The 15,207-nt window shown below is 33.6% G+C and overlaps 1 protein-coding gene across 1 annotated transcript in view; it reads left to right on the plus strand.

The window, feature by feature from the left end:
- The window catches only part of Kif18a (kinesin family member 18A), a 58,320-nt gene that overhangs the window by 25,605 nt on the left and 17,508 nt on the right, over positions 1 to 15,207 (plus strand). The window contains exons 11-13 of the mRNA XM_070032688.1: positions 1,001 to 1,165; positions 6,847 to 6,968; positions 11,066 to 11,295. Of these exons, the coding sequence (XP_069888789.1) occupies positions 1,001 to 1,165; positions 6,847 to 6,968; positions 11,066 to 11,295 (517 nt within the window). The remainder of the gene's footprint in view (positions 1 to 1,000; positions 1,166 to 6,846; positions 6,969 to 11,065; positions 11,296 to 15,207) is intronic.

Raw genomic sequence — 15,207 nt, forward strand, 5'->3', positions numbered from 1 at the left:
CTTTATGAGTCTCCATTCAGTTGAAGACAGTCATATTTGTTTTTGTTTTATGCCTGCCATTTTTAATTATGAAACATTTATAAAAGGTAATACGTTAGGGGAATTTATTAGCCCAAAAGGGTAAAGCCCTTAATGAATTCAAATCTAGCTCCTCTTCTTTATATTATTCTTCATTCTCCACTTTCAAATCTAGCTGTAAGTGCCTGTTCAAATCTTAAAGCTGTATTTTTTCAGGTATAGTCATCATATCTGATAATTATTGAGTTCAGTATCTCTTGGAAAATTTCCCACAGAGGTCAAGCTGTTCTGACCCACAGTTCCTATGATAGTGTGAAGACCAAATGATCGATTTCAATCTAATTTTTGCAAATGTAAAATACCAAATATAGCGATGGAGCCATTAATGGACTTGAACCCATCTATAGGCAAAATCAGCTTTTTGAAAAGCAGACTGATTATCAACTCTCATTTCTGTCTATTGAATCAGCCAATTTAAGGCCTTACAGGCAAAATCAGAACACTATAACACTTTATTTGTTCACATCCTTCAAACTGGAGAAGTGGTAAGAGGGGGTATGAATCTGCTTTGATTTTGATTAAGGAAGTCATGGAATTTATCTGACCTTATATGAACTTTACAGATTCAGCGTAAAAGAGGATGTATTTTGTTAGCGCGCATATGCGCACGCGTGCGCGCGCGTGCGCGCACACACATACACACACACACACACACACACACACACGAGGGGGAAAAAAGTTACACATTTTAAAGTTGTTCACTGTATTTCTTACAGCCAAAACTCCCAATGTAATGTTATACAAGTGACTCAACTCAATTTCCTATTTTCCTACAAGTGTTATACTGCTTTAAGGAGGAAATAATTTTAAATATAAAAATATAGCTTAAGTTAATCAGCTTTGCTAACATCATAAAATAGTATTTTGCTAATACCATGTACACCAAGTATCATACAATTAGGTATGTTGTATTGTGTTTCAGGCTACTTGCAAACGAGATCATAGACTTGCAATGTTTAAAACACGTCGCAGCTACCTAGAGAAAAAGAGGGATGAAGAACTGAAGCAATTTGATGAAAATACTAATTGGCTCCAACAAGTGGAAAATGAAATGGTACTCTTAGGTCAAAATGGTTGTATTCCAAAGGTATGTATGTATTTGTATATTCAGATTTAATTTATGAAAATCAGGCTCTATTTTTGTTATTCAGTATCTTTCATAAGAAAACTATTGCCCTAATTCTCTGAGATATAATTAGTTTATTTTATACTGTTTATAACTGAATATACCTTCTGCTTGTTAATTGGCTACTAGATTTGTACTTTCAAAAGGGAAAAGTTACTGCTGAGTGTTATTCTTAAACAATTCCTCCTTTTATTAGGTGGCTCTTAAAGTAAAGTAATTCTCAATTTCAAACAAGGATTCATGTAGGTAACTTAAAGTTTGTTTTAAACCTTGGTATTTTTGAAAAAAATGGTTTTAAATGTTATGACTACTAATTTTATTATAGCTAAGTAAAGTGATTTGAAAAAAGTATAGAGAAAGGTATGTATGTGTGCGTGTCTAGGTGTGATGTTATTCCATATTAGAATATCAAAATATATTTATGCATAAAGTATAATGATGGTAGTTTTCATTAATGTCTGTTCTATAACAAACTTATAAGTAATATGATTTCAATAGCTTAGCCAGTTTGGGGTATACTTTACTCCCTTAATAGTGTCTTGGAAGTATGTAGTTCTAATATATTAGCATCATGCTTATCAATTCGTGATTATAATATAATACTTATATTTTAGCTCCAGTATCAAATTTGTACCTATATCAGAAGAAGAGGGAAATGGAGGGGGGGGAGGGGTTCTGTGTCTAGATCAGTAAACAGTGACTTTTCTAGAAATGCCTAACAGGCTATTAGCTAGAATGTATCACATGGCTGCCCCAAGATAAAAATGAGTCTGGAAGTATGACTTTACTTATTTCCTTTGTTGCTTGGAACATTCCCCTAAAGAAAACGTTAGTCCTTGAATAAGAAAGAAGAAAATGATAGGTACTAAGCACCTAATATAGCTAAAATCATATGCTTTTGCCAACAAACGGATATTAGATCTTCTGGAATTTTAAAATCTGTAAAAGAACATCTGACTGAAAATAAAGGTGGACTTGAATACTCAGTAATAAATGCTGTGGGCTTTTAATATTCAAAAAGTACTAATTTTGGAGCTGGGAAGGTGGCTTAATGGTAGAGTGCTTGCCTTGCATGCATGAGGCCCTGGGTTCGATTCCTCAGCAGCACATAAGCAGAAAAAGCCGGAAATGGTGCTGTGGCTCAAGTGGTAGAGCTCTAGCCTTGAGCTGAAGAACTGAGGGACAATGTACAGGCCCAGAGTTCAGCCCCCACAAAGTTCAGCCCCCACGACCGACAAAAAAAAAAAGAAAAAAAAAAGTACTAATTTTGTAATTCAGACGTATTGATCAATACATCAAGAATTAGGGGAATAGATTCACTGACTGGCTGGCAATGGATATAAATATTTTATGAACACTAGTATGTAAAAAAAAAATAAGCAAAAGCAAATGTTTTTAGCAGTAAACCTTGAACATGACTGCAGAGAAAAGACTAGTAGGTGCAGTCAATGATGACCATTCAGAATAGTAAGTAAAAGATACCCTGACTTCTAAGAAGAAAGACAAAGACAAATGCAGAGAAGAACTTTTACTGTGGATATTTATTGAGACTCAGTCATCCTAGGAATCTCCAAACTTGTTTGAAGTCACTTGTTTCCTGAAGCCCTTTTATTGATTTTAAAATGTGATGTATATATTCTTCATAAAGAAATTATTGTATCCAAAGTGTTATACCTATCCTAAGATGGTATAATGATTTAAAAATACCAGCCAAAAAAATTACAAAAGACAGTGATTCATCATTGAACTCTAAAGGCATTGTCTAGGCACAGGAAAAAGTAGCTTCTGAAATTTCATGTTAGCTGTAAGTCACCTAAAACTAAAGATTCAACTTAGAGTGCAACAGTTTTCACTACCTCTTACTTAAAGTTTTCAAAGGAACCAGTTAATAACATGGACAAGTATATGTTATTCACTTTCACTTCATGATCTTAAGTAGCACATGTTAAATGGTGTTGGTATTTACTAGTTTATTCACTTTTTAGTGTACACAAAATTGTAAGTACTTTGGTTAAACTTTGACTTTAGTTAAAAATTACTATAGAAATTTCATTAGTTTGTGTGTGTGTGTGTGTGCTATAACTTATAGTTCTACTATTCTGATAGATTATTTAGCTCTTTCAATAGGCAGACTTTTTCAAAATTTCTTTTGTACTTTTTAGTAGGAGAATGTAAATTTATTACTCTACTCAGTTTGAAGTATAGTGTTCAATTCATTAAGTACATTTCTAAGAACTTAGCATATGTCCTTGTAGGTTTAAAATGTAGGTTTAGATTACTTACATTATTTCTTCAAAACAATGAGTTAATTTTATTGTACTTGTTCTATAAGGAATTAGCATTCTTATTTATAGTCATGGATAACTACAGATGTAGTACTTAAAAACTTTTTTAGTTTTTTTTAAAGAAACAGAAAAGTCAGTTGTAGATAATTTTTAGTCTTGCCTGTGCTATCCTGTATTTGCTATAAGCTCCCAATTTTAAAGAACGGTCAAAGTCCTTTTGCATCTTATTATTATAAATAATTTGAAAAAAAAGAAAAAATTAAAACTTTACATTCCCAGTCAAGTCCTATGCTTAATTCTTTTTCTACAGATGTTTTCACAGTTGAAATAATTATTAGTTACTATTTCCTACATAGGTTCATGAAGGGACTTGATTTATTCAAGATCCTACAACTCCGGAAAACTGAGTGATTCTGGTTTTTGCAGTTAGTATGCTTTCTATATCTCTTCTTCTGCATTATCTATTGCTTTAGCCATCTTTCTCTACTCCTCACTGCTACTACCTTAATTCTGACTCCTACCCTCTGTTTTTGGACTGCTTCTTACTGCATTTGGTTTTTCTGATTCTGGCATGTTCCAGAATCAGAAAACTATGTTCCATAGTTACTTAACATATCACTCTTCTGTGTCATTTTTCCAGTATAAACTCTCTTTCAAGATTTATCAGATCTACCATGGTCTGGTACCTAATAATTCTCAAGTTTTATATCACTCTCACCACACTCTACATTTCAGCTATTACTAACTTACTTGTAGTTCTCAGAATAGGCTCTGCTCTTCTAATCAGGTTCAGTCATTAATGTGTAAATGTAAAAACTAGTTCAAATTGTAAACTTAGTTTTTTAAAAATGACAAATTAGCCAAGATCTATTATTGACAGTGGTTCAAGAATATCCTGGGACTTAACAGGCCTGTACACTGTCCCTGAGTTCTTCTGGCTCAAGACTAGTATGCTCTAATACTTGAGCCACAACTCTATTTCCAGCTTTTGGTAGCTAACTGGAGATGACACTCTCACGTACTTACCTATCTGTAATGGCTTCAAACCATGATCCTCAGTTCTTACCCTCCTGAGTAGATACAATTACACATGTGAGCCACCTGTGCCAAGCAAAGAAAAAAAAACAGTAAAAAGATAGAAATATAATTATTTTTAAGAAATATAACTACTATATGATTAAAATCATTTTATTTTCTAATTAGAAAAGAATGAAAAAACCATCTAACCCAGCTCTTAAAATGTTAGTCAAATAAACTGATCTTCATGTAGGCCATATGAAGTGGCTTAAAATGGCAATTTCTTTCAAGGCTAAGCCTTTCTCTAAACATCAAGACTCATATCCTAGTACTAGAGGCATATCATCCTGTTTCTATGAAAATTTTTTCCCTAAAATATTTGCTGTTTCTTGAAGTATAAAAATGACTTATGTAATAAAACTTTATCTTTAATATTTCTCTGGCAAATAGAAAGACATTGTTTTGACATTGTTTCTCTGTCATCGTCCCTACTACTGGGATAGGAATATTTTTAATATAATTTTATTGTTATCAAGATGTTGTACTTCACAAGTCAGGAAATAAGTACATTTCTTTTTGGACAATATCACCCTTCCTTAATTTTCCCCCAGTTTCCCCCTCTTGTTCCTGCCCACAAGTTACATGGTTCATTTTCCATTTAGTGTCTACTGAGTACCATGCCTACATTTGTTTAACATTTGTTTATCCTTCCTCCCTCTAAGGAAGTAACTTTTTAATGGAAGTAGAAAACAAGTCAGTGGTCAACTCCAGCTTGTAAACAAATATCAAAAAGCTAAAATAGATTATCAGATTTTTTTTGTAAAAGGAAGTTTTCCAGGCCTCACTTTCCTGCTTATAGGATTACTGGCTCAGCTAATTAGAATATCCTCTCCAAAGTTTTTGTTTGTTTGTTTGTTTGTTTTTTCCTAATAATGGTACCTGAAATTTTCCCAAGATGCTGAAAATGTTATGGACTCTCCATCATATTTCAGTGTAACCTCCAAGATATTTTCTGTTTAGGCTTAATCAGGTTTCAGGAAAGATGAGTAACTTAAGGTAACAGATCAGACATTAGAGTACACCTGACTCTAGATACATAAAACTTAAGAAAATGGAACTTTGTAAACACTTATATAAAAGCCTTTTTTTTTCTAGGATATAATGAAAGTAGATGTGGGCATATATTTTTATATACACTAAACTATAATTCTGACTGTAGTCTCTGTTCTGAGAATAAAACTGCAGACAAACAGTAAACTGCATAGCTAAAATTGTTACTAACCAGTGCTATGGCAATATTAGAAGGTAGAGGTATCCATTTTAAATACATGCTCAGGAGCAGAGCGCCAGTGGCTCATGCCTGTAATCCTAGCTACTCAGGAGGCTGAGATCTGAGGATCGCAGTTCAAAGCCAGCCCAGGCAGGAACTTCCATGAGACTCTTATGTCCAATAAACCACTCAGAAAACTGAAAGTGGCACTGTGGCTCAAGTGGTAGAGCACTAGCCTTACGCTGAAAAGCTCAGGGACAGTGCCCAGGCCCAGAGTTCAAGCCCACAACTGACCCCCCCCCCCCAAAAAAAAGAAAAGCTCAGAGAAAGCCTCCTTCAGGAAGTGACCCTTAAGCAAAATCTAATTATATTTTATTTTCACATTGTGAGCAAGGTTAGTTGACAGAAAAGCTATCATTTTAGAAAATTTCCTTGGAAATTTTTACATTTAGTTGCTGGGGAACTTTACTTTGTAAGTATGTTCTAAATATTTTTTTTTCAAATGTCAGTACTGTAATTTTCTTTTTTTTAATTTATTTTTTATTGTGAAAATACTGTACAGAGGGGTTATAATTACATGGGCAAGATAATGAGTACATTTTTTATCAAGCGTTGTAGCCTCCTCCTTTGTTTCCTAAATATATTTTCTATCAAAAACATGAAAACAAGACTAGGTGCCAGTGACTCAGGCCTGGAATCCTAGCTACTCAGGAGTCTGAGCTTTGGGCATCATGGTTTGAAGTCAACCCAGGCAGGAAAGTCCGTGAGACTCTGTAATTAACCACTCAAAAGCCAGTAGTGGAGTTTTGGCTCAAGTAGTAGAGCACCAGCTTTAAGCAAAAAAGATCAGGACAGCAACCTGGACTGGCATATAAGAAAAAGAAAAAAAAAAAAGTGAACTGTTGGCTAGAAGAATGTCTCGTGGTAAAAGGCCTATTGCCAAGCACAAGGCCTTGAGTTCAAACCCTAGTACTGCCAAAATGAAAATAAATTTAATTTTCTTAAAATTAAATTTAATAAAATTTAAGTCATCAAAGAATCTAAAATATATTTTACATTCTTTCCTCTAGGAACTCAATAAAGAGCTTCATTATCACCATTTACAACTCCAGAACAAAGATCTGAAAGCACAAATTAGACATATGATGGATCTAGCTTGTCTTCAAGAACAGCAACATAGGCAGACAGAGGCGTAAGTATGAGTTTTGGAATCAGTCTTTAAGCCTTGCTGCCTTTAATAATAAATCCCTGCAGAAAGTAGGTAAACTTTTTAAGCCTTGGTTTTTTAAACATAAAAGTAGATTGTAATACAAACAATATAGTGCTTGTGTCCTGAAAGTAGAGTATATTGATCTTGCTTGCTATGTCTTTTGCCATGCAGAAGCTGCAGTTCCATGCAATCCTATTTGTCCAAAATGCCTTGATTTGTAGTGTTTTTGGGTCTTTATTAAGAAAATTTCTGCCTGTACCAAGGAGCCCTAGGGTTTCTCCTATTCCTTCCTGTAAGGTTTTCAGGGTGTCTGCTTTGATTTTGAGGTCTGTGATCCATTTGGAGTTGATTCTGGTGCAGGGTGATATATAAGGATCTAGCTTTAGTTTTCTACAGTTGGTCGACCGATTTTGCCAGCACCATTTACTGAAGAGTCTTTCTCTTTTCCATTCTTTTTTTTTAGCTCCCTTATCGAAGATTAGGTGGCTATAGGTCTGTGGGTTCATTTCTGGGTCTTCAGTTCCATTCCATTGGTCCTCAGTTCTGTTCTTGTGCCAGTACCAAGCTGTTTTGATTTCTATGGCTTTGTAGTAGAGTTTGAAGTTTGGTATTGATATTCCTCCAGCACCCAGATTGGGAGAAGATCTTCACTAGCCATACAATGGACAATGGCCACATATCTAAATACTCAAAAAATTAAATCCCCAACAACAAATCCTCAAAAAAACAACCTCCCGATTAATAAGTGGTTTAAAGTCTTAAAGAGAGACTTCTCTAAAGAGGAAATAAGAATGGCCAATGGACGCATGAAGAAATGCTCAACTTCTCTAGCCATAAAAGAAATGCAAATCAAAACAACATTGAGATTCCACCTCACCCCAGTTAGAATGTCTCTTATCAGGAAATCTAATAACAACAGATGCTGGAGAGGATGTGGCCAAAAGGGAAACATACTGCATTGTTGGTGGGAGTGTAAACTTGTTCAACCACTTTGGAAAGCAGTATGGAGGTTCCTCAAAAGACTCCACATAGAGCTTCCCTATGACCCAGCAATCCCACTTTTGGGCATTTCCCCAAACGATCACAAACAAGGCCATACTAAAGCTACGAGCACAACTATGTTTATCACAGCATTATTCACCATAGCTAAGATATGGAACCAACCCATACGCCCTTCAGTGAATGAATGGATCAAGAAAATGTGGTATGTGTATACAATGGAATTCTTATATCTCCATCAGAAAGAATGACACCATCTCATTTGTTAGGAATGGAAAGAATTGGAAAAAATTATGTTAAGTGAAGTAAGCCAGGCCCAAAGAAACATAGGTCCCATGGTTTCCCTTATTTGCAATAACTAGTATATGTCTAGGACAAGCAGAAAAGGTCAAAGCCTATGTACATATGACCATATAACCTGATGCTAAGCGAAATGAACCCCAAGATAGGGACACAGAGATTTTGTCTTTGTTGCTGTTGTTTTTAAAGTATTGTGTGGGTTGTTTTTTTTGTGTGTGTGTTTTTTTTTCTCGCTTCTTTGTATGTTCTTCCCCCGTAGTATAGTGGTATAACCTGTTGTCACTGTATTTGATTCCGGTGTCCTGCATCTTGTATATACATTTTTCTAATTTAGGAAGGGGAAAGAGAAACAACAAAATGCTAAAATAAGGATACAGGTTACCCATTGTAACAATGAGATATAAAAGACACTATGTTGAAAACGAACTTTACAACTTCGGGCAAGGTGGTGGGGGGAGGTTGGGGAGATGGGGAGTAAAGGGATGGTAGGGGAAAAACAAAGGAGGAGGTAACAGTGCTCGATAGGAAACGGACTTATTACCTTGCTCATGTAACTGTAACCCCTTTGTACCATATCTTTACAATAAAATATGTATATATATAATTGAAAGAAAGAAAGTAGATTATTTACAAATAACAATATAGTACCTAGTACTTCTAGGTTTAATAACTTGCTAGGAATCAATGAGCTATTTTAGCAAGAGAGTACAAAGTAAAATCAGCTAAGAGGTAAGGGACTGGACAGACTAGCAAAAACAAGATTTCAAGAATCTTATTCTAGTAGAGCCAAAGATTGTGCTTAATTCCACCAAAATCAAAATTGTGGCAACAGCTGAACTCTTTAGAGACTCAGTGACGTAGGCTTTTATTGGGATCTTTTTTTTTGTGGGGGGTGGGGGTGGGGTTCCGGTGGTGGGGCCTGAACTCTGGGCCTGGGCGCTGTCTCTCAGCTCTTCAGCTCAAGGCTAGCGCTCTTCTACTTGAGCCATAGCGCCACTTCCGGCTTTTTTCTTTTTGCTTACGTAGTGCTGAGGAATCGAACCCAGGGCCTCATGCATGCAAGGCAAGCACTCTACCACTGAGCCAACTTCCCAGCCCTTTTATTGGGATCTTAAAGGTATCCTCTACCTACTATATTCCAAGAATCTAGATTTCAAAATTATGTTTCCATTCAACATAAAGCATGTTGTTTGTGCAAAGAGTATGAACACAGTAAACCACACTTATCATTCTAGTTCTAAAACTGATAAGAATACTTTAAAAAATAAAATGAAGCATTTCTTAACAAACTCAGTCCTTCCATGTTAACTCTTCTGGATGGTACAGTTAGCAAGAACTGGGGAATTATATCAGTACACCCTGGTACAGCCTCCTACCATTTTACAGATCATAAATCTCCTTTCCCAGAACTTGTTTGAGTTTTGTTTACTTTGTGTCTTGTTGACACAAATAATAACATTTTTATTGTAAGTTCAGTCATTGTAGGGTTAATTGCATTCTCCATGAAAAAGATAGGTACAAAAATAACAAATACCAGAAACAGACTGAAGATCTGTTAAATGGCGGGTGTGTTACATACAAATCTTTTCATATGGATTTGGCATAGTAGTTGGCATGGAGCAAATTCAGGTTGGGGGTTTTGGAACATAATTTTTTTGTTAATAATGGAATATGAAACCTGTGGATCTAAGAGCCACAGCTTAGACTTCTTGCCACCAACACCAAGGAAAACAGAGTCACAGATTATTGGTACTCCTTTCTAAATATTTGAGGTTAGCATAATAGTTTTTCCAATTATAGCAAAATTAAAGCCTGATTTGTTTTCCTTTTCCCACTGCCATATGTACTTAAATTGGTTCTACTCTCCTGAATAAGTAGAATATTGTCTACTGACTGCCTTAATATACCTGAACTCTGAATCATTTGAATATTCTTCCTATTGTTTGGCATCTTCCTTGATGTAAAAATTAGGAACTATGGGTTGAATATGTGTTCATACTGTTTTTTTTTTTACTGTATTTCTTCATTGAAGGCTTACATGTAGGTCTAATATAAAATAAAATGCATTGATTGAGGCTCTGTTGGCAAGAGGAGATTTTGAGAAAGAGACAAGATTCCAATACCTCAAATATTCTGAAATATTTCTTGCCCAGAATTTCTCTCCTTGCAGCCATATTCAGTCCCATTAGAAAGTCATTGGTTTAGCTTTTCTAACTTAAGGTAGATTTGTTTTATCCTTTCATTTTATATATTTTAATGTTATATATGTAAAATGAATTCTATCATTTAACATACTGTATTTTTATTTCAATTTTGTTAATAATAACATGTATGATTTGTAAATCACAGTTTTTAAAAGCTTTTACATGTATGTAAGTCATTTAGTCCACAGAACAGTATCTTATATGTTGCTGCTCAGGTGTTGCCCTATGGTATGTATATATATATATATATATATATACACACACACACACACACACACACATGTACATATATATGTACATGTATGTATGTATGAGAAACTTCAGTTTGTTGTTTCTCCAAAGAAAGTATATAAAGTCTAAGAATAGAACCTGGTTCCCATGGTTCCCACTCAAGCTTCTTTTCACTCTGTACTTAATAGATTAAGCATATGCTGAGGTTTTTGATTGAAATAACCTATTCTAAAAGAAACCATATAAAGGAAATAGCTTTAATGATATAATAGTTTGAGCATTGTACAAAAGAACTATACGATATTTAAAATGTTATGTTTATCTCTCGTCATCTTTTCTTTATAGAGTATTGAATGCATTACTTCCAGTCCTAAGAAAACAGTATTGCACATTGAAAGAAACTGGCCTTTCAAATAATTCTTTTGAATCTGATTTCAAAGAAATTGAACATTTAGTAGAGAGGAAAAAAGTGGTGATTTGGGCTGACCAAAGTACCGAACATCCAAAACAAAATGATATACCAGGGATTTCAGTTCTGATGACCTTTCCACAACTTGGGACAGCTACCCCTTCTTGTAAGTACTGGTTTTGTTTTAAGCAAATAATAACATTATTTCTAAAGAGATCCTTTATAAACTAATCTACAAAGCAGTTACTTTTTAAGAGACTTAGTTATTTAGTGATAATTAACAATAAAATTAACTTCAAAGTCATTTCAAGTCACAAGTATCTTCCTAGGATCTAAGAGTAAGTATACATTGATGTTTTAAATAAATCTACCAAATACCATTTTGTGAAGTAAAAGTTTTACTCCTGCCCTTCAAGTTTTAACTTTTATTAAAGACGAAACCTTATAACTGATAATGCTGTGTTCAGTAATAATAATATCCCATATAGTTACTATTTTTATTGACATATCATTTCCTCTTATTTACTCTCAAAATTGTGTGAAGATATTAATTGCAAAGTTAATATATAATCTTGGATTAAGACAATGCAGACATTATATAACATGAAAAGTAAAGGCCCTCTTTGTCTCTCCTCAGAACATCAATTATCTCCTCAGAATTCTCTTTGAGATAATGGATGTTAACAATTTTGTTATGTTTGCCTACACTTTCTTTATGTGTGTGTGTGTGTGTGTGTGTGTGTTACAAATATACTTTATTAAATCATCAGCTTTTCATTAGATTTCATGTGAATGGTAGGATATTTTAAATATTGGTCTGTAGTTTTTTCATTTATTTAGTTTATTACAAACATCTTTAGTATACTTACAGGAAGAATTTATTTCATTCTTTTTAAAGTACAAAGAATCCAGAGAACAAATATACTATAATTTACTTAATGTTCTCTTTATGAATAGCCTTATCAGAAAATATATGTGTTTGTATTAAAGTTTCCAGATCCTCACAAAGTAGCTCTAGCACCTGGAAACCAGTCTGTATTCACACCATAATACCATATGTTCACATGTATATATCCATATAGAAGATTCCTAGAAACTGAAACATGAAGTTGACACATAGATAGATAGATAGATAGATAGATAGATAGATAGATAGATAGATAGATAGATAGATAGATAGATAGAAACCAGTTTATATTCACACCATAATACCATATGTTCACATGTATATATCCATATAAAAGATTCCTAGAAACTGAAACATAGATAGATAGATACATAGATACATAGATAGACAGACAGACAGACAGAGATAGTGATATAGACAGATAAATTTACACTGTATTTTTCACCTCAGATTTTTTTTCCTATAAGGATTGAACATCTCTAATCCAATATATAAAATCTAATATGCTGCAAAATCTGAAAAATGTTTTTGAGCTGACATGATAGTAAAAAAATTTTGGATTTCTGAGATTTCACATCTTAAGGTTAAGGATCTTCAACCAGGGAAGTCTATTACAAACATTCCAAAAAAAAAGATTCTGTTCCTACTAATTTAGGATAAAGGATCTGCCACCTAAACCTAATGTGCATAAGACTACATGTGTTCATATTTGCCAAGCCCCCAAATACTGACACTAATATAGCATGTATTCTTTTAAGACCTGTAATTCTTTGATTGATTGCTAGTGGGATTATGGTTTCTGTATCATTTGCTATGTTTTATTAGTGTTTTTTAATTTGTTTTAGGTTTAGGGTTTTTATTTCTGAGAATCTGGCAACCTACAGGTGTTTATCATCCCTTTATTCCCAATGCTCCCATTATTGCTGAGCTTTTTTGTCACTTCCTCTGGCATCAGTGAAACAACCTCAAGGGGAAATTAGCTCTAATTTCAGAAATTACTTTCCTAAACTTCTACTTCTACCTATTGTTCTTCAATCCGGGGCCTTCAAACAGATGGGACATATATATATATATATATATATATATATATATGGGAAATAATATATACATATATATATACATATTCCAGATTTTTTATTTCCCATCAGAAGATAGGTTGGTCTGAATTAACTACATTGTTTTTACTTTAAAATAACAGGGAAATTTAATACATTCTCTTCAAAAAAAAAAATCTCACTCTCTATACCTTTTGAGCCTAGGGTTAATTCCTTCTCTATAATGTATTCAAGATGTTGAAAAGGAAATAGGATTTAAACACTGACTGACCACCTGCTAGTTGATGCTCATTATTCCTTATTTTAAAATACATATTTCATGCACAGTACAACTGAATATATACTTGGCAACAATGAAACAAACATTTATTTGGTTCTTAATTCTTTTTCATAATATTTGCAAAAGGAAAGATTACTGAAGTCATGTTAGGTTTTGTATGTATTTTCTTTGGAAAACATAAGAGAATGGGTTTTGTTTCTATGTTTTCTTGATTTGTTATTTTACATGATTTTGTTCAAATGATTTTAGAAGTTAACTATTTGCTTGGTGTGTCTTGTTTACTTAATGAATTATGAATGTTTTATGCAATTATAAGCACAGTCAAAGAATATCAGGAAGGGTTTCATGACTCCACTTACTGTTTTTATTTGAAGCATAACAAGAATAATATATACTTGTATTTCCAAAGACATGAAACAATACCCAGATAGTATCTATTTCTAAAGTACTATTGTAAATGTTAATCCTGACCATTTAAAGATAAAATGTGCCTAATACAAGTCAAATGTATCTCATCTTAAGGCTACACATGTCATTGACTTTTGTGTGCATAATTTCTTGAACCAGGTATTAATTGGTTTTGTTACTGCTGTAGGATCTGAATTTATTTCAAGTTCCTTAAGAACTTTTGTATTAGGTTCATTGTTTTTCTTTAACTTGCACATAGCCGTTCTGTGGTTTAAAAAGTTTGGTTAGATTAACCACCACTATTAATCTAGCCTGTACTCTAATATTAGGAATTTAAGTTGTTTGATAAATTACTACTACAATTAATATTTCAGTAATAAGCCTATATATGTATCCTAGTGATTATGTCTGATTATCCTGTGATAAATTCCCAAAAGTTGAATTTTCTTGCTTGGGGGTGAATGTATATATTTCAGTATGCAACATATGGCAGGTAACTCCTCCCCTATGTGATTATCTCAGTTCCCATCAGGAGTATAGGAGGAGTTCCTCTTTTTATATCCACTTCCTGTTAGTGTTAACATAATTTCAGTTTTGACATTTTATTAATGAATTACTAATATGGATAAAGAGTTCAGAAAGGAACTCTATTATGAGTCCCAAGTACCAATAGCCTAACTTATTTCAAAATAAATTTCACACCCATTATTTCTTATATTTAGAGATACCAGATATCTCTAAAAGAAAGTGTGATACTCTCTTTACTCCTAAGGTTGCCAAATATCTATCCTTGCCAATTCTTGATATTTTTTTTTGCCAATTTAATAGCAGTTATTACTATCCTTTACACTTTTATTTGCTAAAAAGTCTGTGAACTTTTATATTTGTATAAGTGTGTATTAATTTTCTAGTATAGTTTTCATTGGAAAATTGTTTATTTACAAAATCTTAAGATTAAGAATATTTACTTACTCAGTAATAATGAACTTCTACCATTTGTCAGCTACTTACTTTAGGCTAATAAATGCATCATACTATAAACCCAACTCTTAAACATTCATGGAGCTTCCTCAAGGTTTGGCTATCCCTTAGCTTTTTGGCTCTAGACTGGTGCTCTACCAATTGAGCCACAGCTCCACTTTCTAGCATTTTTCTCTTTGGAGATTGGAGATAAGAATATCACATGTTTATCTGCCTGTGCTGGCGTCAAACCTCCACCCTCAAAGCTCAGCTTCCTGAATAGTTAGGATTATAGGCATAGCCACCATCACCTGGCTAGAATTTATTTTGAAAGTAAAGCTAGCAGAATTTCTGAACAAAGTAGACTTGGGGTTTTTGAACTGGGCATCTGAAAAAATGGAGTAAATTTAAACAAGATAATGAAGAGTGTAAGTAGAGTAAGCTTTACAGGAGGGAGGTAAGAAATCG

Source organism: Dipodomys merriami, unplaced genomic scaffold (assembly GCF_024711535.1).
Source record: "Dipodomys merriami isolate MVZ:Mamm:240054 unplaced genomic scaffold, mDipMer1.0.p SCAF_21, whole genome shotgun sequence".
Taxonomy (NCBI): Eukaryota; Metazoa; Chordata; class Mammalia; order Rodentia; family Heteromyidae; genus Dipodomys; species Dipodomys merriami.